The 16,310-nt window shown below is 41.8% G+C and overlaps 3 protein-coding genes across 8 annotated transcripts; 2 read left to right on the plus strand and 1 right to left on the minus strand.

The window, feature by feature from the left end:
- Positions 1-11: 11 nt before the first annotated feature.
- On the minus strand, positions 12-7,003 carry pgls (6-phosphogluconolactonase). 2 transcript variants are annotated; one of them, XM_029635461.2, is made up of 6 exons: positions 6,922-7,003; positions 5,265-5,533; positions 4,364-4,471; positions 3,903-4,004; positions 910-1,050; positions 12-624 (listed from the first exon to the last, which is right to left on the minus strand). In XM_029635461.2, exons 2-6 carry the CDS (start codon positions 5,526-5,528, stop codon positions 478-480), a joined length of 762 nt encoding a protein of 253 aa, XP_029491321.1. In that variant the 5' UTR covers positions 5,529-5,533; positions 6,922-7,003; the 3' UTR covers positions 12-477. The 2 variants fall into 2 exon arrangements, with proteins under 2 accessions (XP_029491321.1, XP_029491320.1); XM_029635460.2 differs by lacking the exon at positions 6,922-7,003 and adding an exon at positions 6,174-6,273.
- On the plus strand, positions 5,675-8,822 carry LOC115110091 (zinc finger and SCAN domain-containing protein 2-like). Of its 4 annotated transcripts, XM_029635443.2 has the most exons (5): positions 5,678-5,775; positions 6,973-7,128; positions 7,444-7,531; positions 7,623-7,731; positions 7,973-8,822. In XM_029635443.2, exons 2-5 carry the CDS (start codon positions 7,031-7,033, stop codon positions 8,701-8,703), a joined length of 1,026 nt encoding a protein of 341 aa, XP_029491303.1. In that variant the 5' UTR covers positions 5,678-5,775; positions 6,973-7,030; the 3' UTR covers positions 8,704-8,822. The 4 variants fall into 4 exon arrangements, 3 of the variants coding, with proteins under 3 accessions (XP_029491303.1, XP_029491302.1, XP_029491301.1); XM_029635442.2 differs by lacking the exon at positions 5,678-5,775 and having other exon boundaries at positions 6,366-7,089; XM_029635441.2 differs by lacking the exon at positions 5,678-5,775 and having other exon boundaries at positions 6,370-7,128.
- Positions 8,823-9,373: 551 nt separating this feature from the next.
- Positions 9,374-16,278, plus strand: LOC115110092 (zinc finger protein 24-like). Of its 2 annotated transcripts, XM_029635445.2 has the most exons (5): positions 9,374-10,118; positions 12,142-12,213; positions 12,326-12,465; positions 12,776-12,881; positions 15,104-16,278. In XM_029635445.2, the coding sequence occupies exons 1-5, from the start codon at positions 9,818-9,820 to the stop codon at positions 15,730-15,732; spliced, it is 1,248 nt and encodes a 415-aa protein (XP_029491305.1). In that variant the 5' UTR covers positions 9,374-9,817; the 3' UTR covers positions 15,733-16,278. The 2 variants fall into 2 exon arrangements, with proteins under 2 accessions (XP_029491305.1, XP_029491306.1); XM_029635446.2 differs by lacking the exon at positions 12,142-12,213 and having other exon boundaries at positions 9,379-10,118.
- Positions 16,279-16,310: the final 32 nt, after the last annotated feature.

Consider the following 16,310-nt stretch of genomic DNA (forward strand, 5'->3'; position numbering starts at 1 on the left):
AATTGAGCAAATGATTTGTTTGACCTTTATTCATCAGTTCTTAATGTTAATATTGATAATTCTGTACAAATCTTTGTCATCATTGTACCCTTTAGCTAAGAAGGGCATGTGCCATTTCAGTTTATCATCAAAATCCTACATTTTTTGGGTTAGACAGAAATGCATGCCCAAAGCCTATTTGTATTATTATGACGTTACACTGTTTGATCTGGAATGAATCATCCAGCAACTACTTCAAATGGTTTTCCCATCATGATACATACACTCAGCACAGTTCTACAACTGATGCGTTAACAATCCAATGTTGTTCCTATTCATTCATTCACTTACATCCCATTTTCATGATATGTAGGTTTTAATCTCACGTCTAAAACATAACACAGTCAAATAGAAACAGGAATGTTCAGTGATATCATGTAGATTTTTCTCTGTGGATGTTGAGTTCTTCAATTCCTTTTTGTCCTTCTCTTTGCTTCTTTAGAGTTTTGCTGCAGAGCCTGGTCTCTCCACCTGGAGTGTCAAGGAGGCAGCGGCTGGTTCATCTATGAGCCAGAACAGCTCACCGTGGCTGGGGACCACTCTGGCTGCAGGTAGTGCCGGGCCTTCCCCACCCTCCAGCACTTGCTGTGGGAGACCAAAACAGAAACTCACAAGTTGAAAGGAAACGCTCACTTGTCGTAGTGTTATCAACAACCACAGAAATGCTCTCAATCCATTACTGTTGTACAGTGACAATTATTTTTGTGATTTTCTAAAATTTTTATAACAGTAAATGACAGGTAAACAATAAATACAAATAAACCGAATCAAGTCTTCATAGTGACATTACTTGATTCTTAATAGGTTAGGATCAGAGTGAGATATTATTGCATCAGAGAGGATGCCAGTTTGGAGGATAGGATACAGTACCTTTAGCACTGGTGCTTTGCTGCCCCCTGTTGACACAAAGACCACACAGCGGGCTAAATTCACCATGGGAAATGTCATGGTCACACGTTGTGGTGGGGGCTTGGGCGAGTCACCGATTGGGGCCACAATTTTCTGGGTTTCCTAAAAGAGGGGTAAACCCAAAACACAAGAACGGTCCATACATAGCCAGTGGAGTGACTAAAACAACACATGCATGACAGGTGTAACCGTATGTGTAAAATAACACATAAAAAAACACAGTACTGGACAGAACCAGACCTAAATGAACTGAAAGGAAGTATCTAAAGATCATTTTTTAAAACCTTACACTGAGACACCACAAAATACTGTCAGTACATTCATGTATAGCACCATACCTTTGAATCTGTATTTAAACCTACTGCATATTACAGTTGAAGTCGGAAGTTTACATACACTTAGATTGGCGTCATTAAAACTCGTTTTTCAACCAATCCACAAATTTCTTGTTAACAAACTATAGTTTTGGAAAGTCGGTTAGGACATCTACTTTGTGCATGACAAGTAATTTTTCTAACAATTGTTTACAGACAGATTATTTCACTTACAATTCACTGTATCACAATTCCAGTGGGTCAGAAGTATACATGAACTAAGTTGACTGTGCCTTTAAAAAGCTTGGAAAATTCCAGAAAATGTTGTCATGGCTTTAGAAGCTTCTGATAGGTTAATTGACATCATTTGATTCAATTAGAGGTGTACCTGTGGATGTATTTCAAGGCCTACCTACACACTTAGTGCCTCTTTGCTTGACATCATGGGAAAATCTAAAGAAATAGCCAAGACCTCAGAAACAAAATTGTAGACCTCCACAAGTCTGGTTCATCCTTGGAAGCAATTTTCAAATGCCTGAAGGTACCACGTTCATCTGAACAAACAATAGTATGCAAATATAAACACCATGGGATCACGCAGATGTCATACCGCTCAGGAAGGAGACGCGTTCTGTCTCCTAGAGATGAACGTACTTTGGTGCAAAAAGTGCAAATCAATCCCAGAACAACAGCAAAGGACCTCGTGAAGATGCTGGAGGAAACAGGTACAAAAGTATCTAAACCCACAGTAAAACAAGTCCTATATCGACATAACCTGAAAGGTCGCTCAGCAAGGAAGAAGCCACTGCTCCAAAACCGCCATAAAAAAGCAAGACTACAGTTTGCAACTGCACATGGGGACAAAGATGGTACTTTTTGGAGAAATGCCCTCTGGTCTGATGAAACAAAAATAGAACTGTTTGGCCATAATTACCATTGTTATGTTTGGAGGAAAAATGCCATAGGCTTGTTCATCTAGCAGACAAGATATGCTTATAAGATCTGTGCCATTATTTTATATGATATGATTTTATATTAAGAAGAATATAATTGAAGTTACCTGAATAAAATAGAGTGGATGTGCACATATGAAGTAGCTATGTTGAGTGTAAAATTGATAATTTGAAACATATTTAGAGTTATTTGGCAACTTTTGTTGTGAATGATACAAGCCTTAGAAATCAAAAGATAAACAGGTGGAGGCTTGCAAGCCGAAGAACACCATCCCAACCGTGAAGCACGGGGGTGGTAGCATCATGTTGTGGGGGTGCTTTGCTGCAGGAGGGACTGGTGCACTTCACAAAATAGATGGCATCATGAGGTAGGAAAATTATGTGGATATATTGAAGCAACATCACAAGACATCAGTCAGGAAGTTAAAACTTGGTCGCAAATTGGTCTTCCAAATGGACGATGACCCCAAGTATACTTCCACAGTTGTGGCAAAATGGCTTAAGGACAACAAAGTCAAGGTATTGGAGTGGTCATCACAAAGCCCTGACCTCATCCCTATATAACATTTGTGGGCAGAATTTAAGAAACGCATGCGAGCAAGGAGGCCAACAAAACTGACTCAGTTACACCAGCTCTGTCAGGAGGAATGGGCCACAATTCACCCAATTTATTGTGGGAAGCTTGTGGAAGTTTGACCCAAGTTAAACAATTTAAAGGCAATGCTACCAAATATGAATTGAGTGTATGTAAACTTCTGACCCACTGGGAATGTGATGAAAGAAATAAAAACTATTATTCTGACTATTATTCTGACATTTCACATGTCCGGAATTGTGAAAAACTGAGTTTAAATGTATTTGGCTAAGGTGTATATAAACTTCGACCGTATCTATAAGTGTCATTAAAATACATTATAATTATGATAGACTGAAGGGTGGGTTCCCAGGGGGATTTATAAAATGGGCTGGTGAATGGGTGAGAGATTTTCTAATAATTGTTAAAAGCCCCATATGTCAGTCTGACAGTAATTTGTGATCATGCATTCATGGCTTTGCACGACAATACATTTAGTTTCTGTCAACATGAACGCCTTCCCTTACATGTGTTAAACATAAATATCTGTATTCAACTAACTGTAGAGTGGTTATGGCTAATTTCCAGTTGAAATAACATGAAACTGGGAGAGGGCTGCTTCCGACATATATGCTGAGGGTTTTCTGGTCTCCCATAACAGATGACAGTTATTTCATTATGAAAGACTATCTGATGAGAAAAGTATCTAACAGCTTTAATTACACCCAGACAAAGCAACGCCTTTTTTAACTGTTTTTTTTTTAACCCTCATGGAGAACAGATGAAACGTCATGATCTGATCATCACAAGACCACATGGTTAAAAAAGAAGAAGTATCAGTAACATTGACGTAAATAGTTATCCCGTTTTAGCTCCTTCCATACCAGAATTACAACCTAGTGAGTGATACAGGCAGGGTTCCAGGTCATCTGAGAAGATTGCATTATCATAGAACATGCTAAACACTTCTCCGGGAGTTGTGAGATTTGATCATCTGTGCAACGCGACTGCAAAAAAAAAAAAAAAAAAAAAAAAAAGAACCTGGGAGTCAACATGGAACGAGGCTACAGTGCAATAAAGATGACCTGTAACTGGGGCGTAGACTGTGCTCACCTCCAGCAGGGGATGGTCTGGGAAGAGGGAACAGGTGTGTCCATCAGGCCCCATGCCCAGCAGCAACAGATCAAACACAGGGATATCCTCCTTCGGGAAGGCCTATATGTACATGTGAGACAAAATAATTCAAGGTAGATTCAGTCGAAATGACGTTGCCATGAGCAGCACCGGAGATATTGAGGTGAGCGAGACGCAACACTTCGCTCACACACAGTATCTGCACGGGTTCCCTTCACGCTGTTCACAGCGTGGTAGACAGGGCACCAAAACAGCAGAGAAGTCAAGTCTTGCGCTTCAACGCTCTTAGTTGTTGTTGGAAATATCGCTGAGTCTACCTTCCATACCAAAATAGACTATAATATCTCAGTGTTTCATGTCATAACTTCTCTTTGTTTCGTAACCATACAAGTGATAAATTCACTGTGTGTGTATATGCGTGCGTGTGTGTGGGTGTGTACCTCCTTCAGTTTGCGGGCATAATCCTCAGCACACTCCTGTACAGATAAAGAGGGGTCAATCGCCAGGACCCCACTGTCTGGGATGTTGATTTTGGAGAACAACTGATTCTGTTGACAAAAACAAAACATGATTGAATATAAAGAGTTAGGATGAATATAAGTGTATAAGTGAAGGTTTTAATAAAAACTAGATAAAGGTAAATGCCCTTCCCCCGACTTAAATACGTGTGCTTGCAGAAAAATACAGACATCTGGCTGTAGGATAAGAATATGCACATACACTGACTGTACAAAACATTAGGAACACCTTCCTAACATTGAGATGCACCCACTTTTTCCCCTCTGAACAGCCTAAATTTGTCGGGGAATGGACTCTACAAGGTTTCGAAAGCGTTCCACAGGGATGCTGGCCCATGTTGACTACAATTACTTCCCATAGATGTGTCAAGTTGGCCGGATGTCCTTTGGGTGGTGGACCATTTTTGATACACACAGGAAACTGTTGAGCGTGAAAAACAATGCCGTGTTGCAGTTCTTGACACAAATTTAAACCGGTGCACCTGGTACCATACCCTGTTCAAAGGCACTCAAATATTTTGTCTTGTCCATTAACCCTCTGAATGGCACACATACTGCACACAATCCATGTCTCAATTGTCCCTTTTTAAGCTGTCTCCTACCCTTCATGTAAACTGATTGAAGTGGATTTAACAACTGACATCAATCAGGGATCATATCCTTCACCTGGTCAGTCTGTCATGGAAATAACAGGTGTTCCTAATATTTTGTACATTCATTGTATATTAATTGTCATATTTTTTGCATAGCAGGTTTACAGTAAACTGATTTTAATATATGCAGCTGCAGAGGCGAGGACCAGTAAACTGTGAGATTATGTTACCTTGTACAGTCCATAGGTACTCTCTCCATCGTTGAAGGGAACCAGTCTCTCATCACAGAACCCTGCTAGCCATTGGCTGCAGTCCAGGTCTGGCAGGGCAGGCAGCTCCTTGCTGAGCATGGACACCAGGCTGCCCCCTGAGAGACCCAGGGAGAACCGGCCATGGTCCAACAGGGCCTTGTCAGCCCGAGATGCTACCAGGTGAGCCAGAGCTGGACCAAGCTCTGCTGCTGAGGGGAACACCACTACTCTTCTGCCTGACATCCTGACTGGAATAGAAGAGGGGGGAAAAAGAAGGTTGAGTTAACATAAAACCGTTTATTGTATAACCAGTGATGCACTTCGTATACCAGCAAGGAGGAAGTGTCACTGTCAATACACCACATTGTTTTACAATTCACCATGATATTGCAGAATTTCCCCAATTCAAGAGAAGCGTGCCAGCTACCAATAAATATAACAAAAAAAGGCAAGAGTGGACTGGTCTATAATAATAATGATGATGATGGTGGTGAGTAGTCTTCAGGGAAATTCACATCTCACTGTAGTCCGAATGTGACTACGCTTTACATTGCATGTACATCAGACTAAGTTCAAATGTAACTACGTTCAATTGAACTTTCTGCCTTGTAAAGAAACTTTCCAAGTTTTTGCCGTGCTTAGTTTCAGGCTGTGTAACCAGAAAACTGGTATAACAGTCGTATTTTTCAGCATAATCTCACTGGTGCACGTTAAGTGTCCACTATGGTGCATGTAAGAGAGCTCTGCAGTGCCATTGATAGCTTGAGTCTCAATCTGGAGAGTAGGTGAAGCTCACCAGTTCCAGACAGGTATCAAATTCAAACTATTAGCTCTAATAAAGCGTGTGAAAAAGCAACATTTTACTCAAAATTAATCTTGTAGAATTACCTTCTCTTTTTTTTGTCGGCGAACGCAATTTTGCCACTCGCATCACTTCCTGAAACTATTCATCCACTAGCCAATCAAATATCCAGGACCGCCCTGTTATGTTGAATTCTGGTAATTGTAGTGATTGTGATTGGCATAAATGCTGTGTGTGTTATGTGCACTGTCTTTGGATTTAAGCCTAAAAACTGTCTTTAGTACACTCTAATCGTCTTTGATGATCTGGATTGTATACGATATTAGATGTAATTCAACAAACTGATAATTAACAGTATAGTAACAGACTATGTACTACGTATAATAATTGAACCCCCTTTACGCGATATAGTTATGGTAGTTATTAAATGAAAATGTTCTAAAATTATTCTCCCAAATGCTTTTTAGATGCAAAGTTGCCACTTGTCTTTGCTGTGATCCTTTGTGATTTCCCCTCCGATCCTGTAGATGGAACCATGCGTCTTTGTTGTGTACATGTTTGTACAAAGAACTCGAGGCACACATTGTTATATACAACAAACTAAATATTTGACAGCTCGTTGAAAGTAATACATACAGTTATCAGCAGATTTGAGTTTTATATAAATACGTTTGCCAAAATGTCGACAGCCTTTTGTTTTCAAGCACAGCTCGTTTCTGTCATGGACGCGTTATCAAAAACAGCAGTTTCAGAAATAAGCAAACTAGTCGACATCGAATCAAAGGTTTTAAAATTAGAAATAACGCGTGGTCGGAATGAAATAGCAACACTTACAGAGAAATTGCAGCTGATGGAGAATTTGTTTTGGGTCGGGGGGGGGCACAGGCAGGACGCAACGGCAGATACACGCACGAAAACGACAACAAGAGTGAGAGATGGTTCAATGAACGATTATTGTGAAAGACCTCAGTCTGAGCCCAAAATAGCTGCAATCAAAAAAAGGTTTGCAAAGTTGACCCGTTTTGAATATTCTATGGGCAGGTAATGTACTTGTGTGTGTGTGTGTGAATAGATCTGGGTCAAAGACGTGTGCTGTGTTTGAGTCCCAAAAGTGCACATTTCTAATTTGCTATAGTTTTTGACCCAGGTCTGGATTATACTGGCCACAAATAATAGCTATTAGAATGATTCTGCATGAAACCCTGTGCTGCTTGAATCCTGTGGCTTCTGCTTGCTCTTTGGGTTTAGGCTGGGTAACTGTAAAGTAAATGATTTTATTAAATACTTGATTTATTGATTGAACCCAACCCTTTTCATCTGGCAGAATTTAATCTATTTGTTTTCTTGTATGCTTAGTGAGAGTTCCTGGGAAAATATTTGTCCTCCCCAAGAGATGCACGTCATCCATCAGGTTGAAGATGGTGCTCTTGTTTTGGAAACAGTGGTACATTAACTGTCATTCCTTCTGTCAAGTGGCCTTACTGTAATGTCCTTCTAGTTACCATTTATTTGCTAAGCTGTTATTTACCCTAAAGCCTACCACAGTGGTGAGAGACCAGCCTGAGTTGATTGTGATCAAGGAGGAACCTTCAGAGGTGGACATATGGGGTAGTGGGCCAAAGACCGAGCTCATAAATGAAAATGGTGAGTGTTGATGGGTTAAAAATCACATGAGGGCCTGGGTGGCAAATAGTACACTGACAGTGACTTGTATTGGCAGTGCTGAACAGTTGGGTAACCTAGAAGGTTGGGTAATATAGTGCAATAATGCAATAGGCAAAATGCAGAAGCATCGGCTTGTCTTGTGGAACTGAATATAAAGGTTGAACTGTTTAATTGTGTTCTAAAAGATATACTTATACATTCCTTCCTGTGTCACAAACAGGAGCAGCAACATCACTTGATACAGATGTTGGGTGTCTCGATGTGCTTCAGCATTGTCCAGATAGCTCAGACATCCACCCTATACTTACTGAGAGCCAAGTGAACCACAGCACTCAGCCCTTATCCGGAGTGCAATCGGAGGACCTGGACACGCATTGGACGACACCTGCATGTTCACAGAGCCAGGATGTGCAGCAGATCACACTTGCTGCACAGAGAAGCTCCATAACTGGAAACAGCTCTGGTGGTATAACAAATGTGCCCTCTCAGAGTTTCAGTGTGGCAAAGTCAAACATGAAGATCCACAGCCTGAGAACATCAGGAGCTAAAATATTTGGCTGTATGCAATGTGGCAAGAACTTCAGGTGTTCTAGTCAGCTGGAAATACACCAGCGAAGTCACACTGGAGAGAAACCGTACCGATGCACGCTGTGTGGAAAGAGATACGCACAGAAAGGGCATCTTTATACCCACCAACGCACACACACCGGAGAAAAGCCATATCGCTGCCTCGACTGTGGCAAGAGCTTCATTCAAAAATGCACTCTCGATATGCACCAACGTACCCACACCGGAGAAAAACCTTATGTTTGTGTGAAATGTGGGAAGGGATTTACTAAAAACTGTAACCTTAAGAAACACATGGGTGTACATACAGAGTTTAGCATGCATGTTTACAGTGAGTCCAGTTTACAAGAGGACAGATGGACAAATAGACCTCAGCCGTACTAGTACCAACCATAGGCCTACAGCCTCTGCAGTGGATTTGCTGGACTTCAGCCATTCAAAGTTTTCCTCATAGGATATTAGTCTTTGCTTTTCAGAAAAAATAAAGCTGTCCTATTTTTCAACATTTGCCAGGTCTCTATGTTGCTCTCTGTCATTTTTATTTTATTCAAATGTAACCTTTTATTTAACTAGGCAAGTCAGTTTAAGAACAAATTCTTATTTACAATGACGGCCAAACCCGGACGACGCTGGGCCAATTGTGCGCCGCCCTATGGGACTCCAAATCACGGCCGGATGTGATACAGCCTGGATATCGTTTTCCTCATTTGAAATAGGTTTTGGAGGTGAAATATAGCGGTGAAAGTAACAGCCGACCGCTAAGGGTCTTTAAAAAATGGATCTAAACATTACCGCATTGGATTGTGGGATATTTGACCGTAAGCCATGAATTAAAGCACAACAGACATGTGTTGTGACCTTTACTTTCTGGATTTACGGTAAAGTATCCCACAATTCAAAGCGGTAATGTTTAGATTCATGAGCGAGGTCTATTCAGAAATATTTTTAAGAAGATGGGGAAACTCCATCGCATTTCGTATTACAGAGCCCATTGTCTACGCTGCTCATGCGTTGTCCATGAGCCGCGCGGTGCATTCCGGTCCATTCTGGGACAGGGAGAGCTCTCCTTCAAGGAGTGAATGGGAGTCAATTGGGCTAGCTCTAAACCCCCAACATTATCATGAATTTTGACAAGTACTACATTAAAAATATTTTCGGAGATGTGAGATAATGAACTTATCTGTAATATCGTATAGCTTTTGCATCGTATTTTCGAGGAAAATAGGCATACCCCGACTTTGAGAAGGGATTGCGTGACGATCAGTTTAGCAACCGCGTGACGCAGCATGACAACTTAAACGCGATTGGTCAAAAGTCTGATGGGTGAGGCTTTATACATTCGCAGTTCTTTGCGGAATGAGATTCCTATCTCGTAATTTAGCTTATCCCTGGTCTATTTCAGCTAGCTAGCCACCCAATCAATGTCTATTATTATTCCATTTTATTAATATCGCCAGCCTATCATACACGTTGGACTTAGTTTCTTTTTAAAACAACCATGAATACGATGATAAATCGGGGAAGTTTTCAGACCCAGTTAGCTTCCATTATGGAAATGCTAAGCAAAGCTGCTGTGGTTGAAATCGGTAAACTTGTCGACGAGTGCTCGGCCGTTCTCCGTTCTGAAATATCCCAGCACATGAATGAGAACGATGCATTAAAGAAGAAATGTTATCTGCTAGAGATTGAATTAAAGACTGTAAAACTCCACGAGCGTAAAAGGGTCATTGCCAACCGTTGTCAGAATGGAGTTCAGGTCTCGGGACAAATATTTACGCATCGAGCAACAGAGAACCGAGGTGAGCATTTTTAGACGGTAACGTTAGCTAGCTTGCTACTGTAGCCGATTAAAATACATTCCACGTTAAGTTAAGACTGGTGTGGGCAGACTTTAGATACAACTAGTGATTTCACCACCCAACGAATAACCCGCAATTAGCTGCACACATTGTTCTATGTAATTGCGGGCTATTCTTTGGGTGATGTAAACAGTACATTTGTTAGTTTTTTTTATAACTTTTTATGTGACATCGGCCAAAGAGCCAAATAACGTTACTCCATCTAAACGTGACTCAATTCTCACTTGCGGTACAGTTCTAGAAACATAACACCCTCTACTTTCATATTACGTTAAAAATAACTTTTCACAAATGCAAACACAGTTGCAGGCGACATGTGGCGTCCATCTTCCGTTTACACGAAGGTGTTCGTAGACGCAGATGGCTAACGTTAATTAGCACAGGTATGCCTCTGTCTTCCAGTTGTTTTCCGTAAACGAGCGCTGTAACATGGACATTTGTCCGTGTCGGAACCCTAACCCTGTAGGGGGGTGTGGTAATTTAACCGTTTGTTAAACTTAATCTAAGCATTCAACATCATAGTCCCCTCCAAGCTCAGGACCCTGGAACGAAACACCTCCCTCAGCAACTGGATCCTGGACTAGGCCCCCAGGTGGTGAGGGTAGGCAACAACACATCTGCCACACTGACCATCAACACCGAGGCCCCTCAAGGTTGTGTGCTTAGTCCCCTCCTGTTCACCCACAACTGCGTGGCTGCGGACGACTCCAACACCATCAAGTTTTCCGACAACATGATGGTGGTAGGACTGATGACTATGAGGCAGCCTATAGGGAGGTCAGAGCCCTGGCAATGTGGTGCCAGCACAGCAACCTCCCCCTCGACGTCAGCAAGAGAAAGGAGCTGATCGTGGACTACAGGAACAGAGGGGCGAGCATGTCCACATCGATGGGGCAGTGGTGGAGAGGGTCGAGAGCGTCAAATTTCTCAGTGTCCACATCACTAAGGAATTAACATGGTCTGCACATTTGTGAAGAGTGCATGACAGCACCTCTTTCCCACTCAGGAGGCTGAAAAGATTTGGCCTGGGCCCTCAGATCCTCAAAGTTCTACAGGTTCTACAGTTCTACAGGTGCACCATTAAGAGGGTCTTGACTGGCAGCATCAACACTTGGTGCGGCAACTGCAAGGCACCTGACCGCAAGGCGCTACAGAGGGTGGTGAGTGCGGCCCAGTACATCACTGAGGCCGAGCTCCCTGCCATCGAGGACCTCTACACCAGGCAGTGTCAGGAAGAACCAAAAAATTGTCCGATGCCAGCTACCCAAGCGATACAGACAGTTTTCTGCTGCCGCATGGCAAGTGGTACCAGTGCAACAAGTCTGAAACCGACAAGACTTCTAAATAGCTAATCAAATGGCTACCCGGACTACCTGCAGTGACCCTTTTTTTGCACCAACTCTCTTGCACCGACTCTATGCACACATTGGACTCTACCCACACACACCACACATACTTACACCCCAACATACACACTACATAAGCCCACACACACTTTCACACTCACCACATACGCTGCTGCCACGGTTTATTATCTATCCCGTTGCCTAGTCACTTTACCCCTACCTATATGTACATAGCTACCTTAATTATGTCGGACCCCTGCACATCGAATCAGTACTGGTATTCACTGTATATAGCCATGTTATTTTTTTACAAGTTATTCACTGTGTATTTATTCCTTGTATCACTATTTTGCATTTTGGAAAAGGACTCGTAAGCAAGCATTTCACTATTTGTCTACCCCGGTTTACGACTTTGCCCACAAAGCTGCTATTCATCTTGCCTGTAGACAACTCTGCCAGCATGTATGTACTTCCAAAAACGGTCTAAATAAAAATGTATAAGGAACCAAACATTTTTATGTGTTGTTTTTGACCAGAAGAGCTACCAATTGGCACCTCTTCCGGTCAAACACAATACTTAATTATTTTTTTTCTGTTGCTTGTCAATTTTTATTTAGACCTTTCTTGGAAGTACATCCTGTGCGTAACAGCAGTAAAGGGCGATAGTTGCTGCAGGGCAGGCATATTTGGTGAGTAACTTATTTTAATGTTATAACGCTTGCAGAGCTGTTTACTGGGAAGATGAATGGCGGCTGGTTCAGCCACGGTCAGTATATTCATGATAGACGTTCCCATTTTCAGAGAAGCAGTCTGCCCCCGCGATAGAGAGTGTCTTCGGTAAGGACTGGTGCATGGATCTATGGAGAGATGGGGAGTCAATCCCTCAGGATAAAGAGACAACAATTGGATCGGCCATCTTGGGCGATGATGGGGTCACTCAGGTCAGATTTATTAATATCCTTGAATGGTACATCTCTGCCAGCCAGGCTGTCCCAATTTTCTCCCTTCCCCTGACCTTAGTCCTACCCATTTGATGTTTGCAGATCTGTAAGGTTAAAGACTGAGTAATGTGGTGGAAGCTGAGTGTTTTATACCTATCCGGAGTTCAGATCAAAGGGTTAGGGCCTAGGGAAAGGGTTAAGGAGTGAACTGGGACTGAAAGGCTTGGATCACAATGAAGGTTAAAGGTGCTTCTGTTACATTCAGAATAAAAAAGAAGGATAATAACGGTCTCTCACCTGTTTTGTGTAGGCAATAGACTTGGAGGACAATGAGCCTGACTTGGTGTTTATCAAAGAAGAGCTGTTTGAGGATCAGCCAGTGGACCAGCAGAGGGGACATGCAAGCAACAGAAAAAGTATGTGTGTCGTGATCATTGAAATTCGGGACAGCTCATTCATATGTAAAATAAATGACATCCTTTCATGAAGGAAGGATGCGCGTTGCATTTGTAAGTCTCTGGATAAGAGTTGTATGCTACTATGACTTGTTAAGGAACTAGGGCTGTGGCAGTGATGACATCTTGTCAGCCTGGTATTGTCATGCGAAAGACAGCTGGTCTCACGGTAATTGACTGTTAATTAACATAAATACGTTTAGCATCTCCAGGCTCCACTCGTACAAGCCTCTGATGCGTGCCTTTGGAATGTCTGCATTTTCAAAAGTTGAATACATCAATTGACTATACACCGCAATCACAAATTCATTATTTTAGGCAGGTTCTGATGAAATGTTATGATATGAAGAATTAATTTCAGAAGAACAGAATGAGTTGGCCAACTCTATGTTATCTGGCTATGCACCATGCCATAGGCTTGTTCATTTAGCAGACAAGATATGCTTATAAGATCTGTGCCATTATTTTATATTATATATTTTTTTTATTAAGAAGAATATAATTTAAGTTACCTGAATAAAATAGAGTGGATGTGCGCATATGAAGTGGCTATGTTGAGTGTAAAATGGATAAAAATTACAGCTCAGGAAGGAGACACGTTCTGTCTCCTAGAAATTACTGTACTTTGGTGCGAAAAGTGCAAATAAATCACAGAACAACAGCAAAGAACCTTGTGAAGAAGATGCTGGAGGAAATAGGTACAAAAGTATCTATATCCACAGTAAAACGAGTCCTATATCGACATAACCAACTAGCCTACCTGGTTAAATAAAGGTGAAAAAATATATATATATATATATATAAAATTTAAAAAACTTGAACGGCCGTTCAGCAAGGAAGAAGCCACTGTTCTAAAACCACCATAAAAAAGCCAGACTACGGTTTGCAACTGCACATGGGGACAAAGATCGTAGTTTTTGGAGAAATGTCCTCTGGTCTGATGAAACAAAAATAGAACTGTTCGGCCATAATGACCATCATTATGTTTGGAGGGAAAAGGTGGAGGCTTGCAAGCCGGAGAACACCATCCCAACCGTGAAGCACAGGGGTGGCAGCATCTTGTTGTGGGGGTGCTTTGCTGCAGGAGGGACTGGTGCACTTCACAAAATAGATGGCATCAGGAGGTAGGAAAATGTTGTGGATATATTGAAGCAACATCAAAAGACATCAGTCAGGAAGTTAAAGCTTGGTTGCAAATGTGTCTTCCAAATGGACAATGACCCCAAGCATACTTTCAAAGTTGTGGCAAAATAGCTTAAGGACAACAAAGTCAAGGTATTGGAGTGGCTATCACACAGTTCACAAAGACCTCAACCCTATAGAAAGTTTGTGGGCAGAACTGAAAAGGCGTGTGTGAGCAAGGAGGACTACAAACCTGACTCAGTTACACCAGCTCTGTCAGGAGGAATGGGCCGGAAAGGGCCAAAATTCACCTAACTTATTGTGGGAAGCTTGTGGAAGGATACCTGAAACGTTTGACCCAAGTTAAACAATTCGAAGGCAATGCTACCAAATGCTAATTGAGTGTATGTAAACTTCTGACCCACTGGGAATGTGATGAAATTCTGATATTGATATTTCACATTCTTAAAATGAAGTGGTGATCCTAACTGACCTAAGACTGGGGAGTTTTACTAGAATTAAATGTCAGGAATTGTGAAAGCCAAATACATGTTCTCAGTTTATGTGAACTTCAGACTTCAACTGTATCTGTCGCTGTTCCCTTGCCATCCATGTGTAATATGTGGTAGACTATGTATTGTATAACGGCACAATCATCTTTTCTTCGGGCTTGGCCTCATATGGCCTTATGCATACAGGTGTTTTGAATGAATAATTTCCTTGTTCGGCTTTGAAACATCCACAATGACCATGTTTTCCACTGTTTCAACCTATTGATCAATTTAAAGAAAAGTTCAATCTGTTTTAAAAGCACATACTGTTTTGATGTTTGTGATTTTCGACTGCATTTGCATTGTCAGTGGTTAGAGCCCTGAGTACCAGACCATTAGGACCTGATGAATTAGCGAGTTGGGTACTACTAATTTTACTGCAGTCGTGACTCATGACTGCCGGTGTGGCAGTAATACGGTCACTGCAACAGCCCTATATGGGACTGGTTATTGAATTGTTTCACAGCTGTGGTGCCGGTATTGAGATTTGTTTTCATTTGTACTGTACAGGGAGCGTAGCTGTGGAGGATGCTCCAGAAGTAGAGCGAGCAGCTGCCAGTCAACTTCACCTATACAAGGGGGACTTGAACACATACCCTGCAGGCAGCCAACAGGTACAGCCTGACACAGAGCAGCCCACATCCATTGAGAGCCTCATGGAAGATCCCACTCTGGCTGGTCTGGTTGACCACACAGCAGTGCCTGGCCCTGACGCAGCCGATGGGATGTACATGGACTATCCTCCACGCAACACATACGCACCAAGAAATCGGCCAAGCCACCAGCAGGGAACTGGAAAAGACCTGAAGCAGCAGTTTGACTGTTTGTTTTGTGGGAAGAGCTTTGGTTATTTGAGCTACTTGAAAGTCCACATCAGACGCCACTCTGGAGAGAAACCGTTTGGCTGCACCGTTTGCGGGAAGCGCTTTGCTCAGAAGACGTACCTGAAGCTGCATCAGCGTACACACTCTGGGGAGAAACCTTACAGTTGTACAGAGTGTGGGAAGAGTTTCTCTCAGAAGAGCTCGTTGAATGTCCACCTCCGGAGTCACACCGGGGAGAAGCCTTATAGCTGTGTCGACTGTGGGAAGAGCTACACCTATAAACACGGTTTTAACACACACCAATGTTTCAATTAATTTGATTTTTAATTTACATTTCAACCTTGTTTTGAAAACTGGCAACTGAAACATCTTTAACCGTATTGTAATCATGGTGGTTTTCGGTAGGTAGATTTTTTTTAAAGTTAACATTTTTGCGCTACTGTGTGCCCTAATGAACATGATCAAGCTGTTACTCTTCACTACATGGCAGAGAACTGTTCCATTCAAGTTTTCACTCTGCTCTATCTGTAGGATTGCACACAAACACTGCCTTGTTGTCCCACAATTGGCAAGAGACTAGATGCCCCACTGTTAGATGAATAGACATTTTTGAAATATCTCTAAAGACATGTACTGTTTGTGTTAAACAGTGGTGGTCCAGATACCAGTTGTTTGTGCTACTGTGAAGAATGCCAGTGTAGTAGACCGGTCATGTAAACATGTGCCAAATAATTATCTGTAATGAATTAAATGGGTACAGTAATACATTTACTTATTTGTACTCACATTACATTTGTATTCCATATGTTATAAAAATGTAAACATGGCAATGATTAAATGATTGAAATGGTATACCATTAATGGTGTTTTAATTATGAAAGCAAACTAAGTTT

This window comes from Oncorhynchus nerka, linkage group LG26 (assembly GCF_034236695.1).
Source record: "Oncorhynchus nerka isolate Pitt River linkage group LG26, Oner_Uvic_2.0, whole genome shotgun sequence".
Classification (NCBI taxonomy): domain Eukaryota; kingdom Metazoa; phylum Chordata; class Actinopteri; order Salmoniformes; family Salmonidae; genus Oncorhynchus; species Oncorhynchus nerka.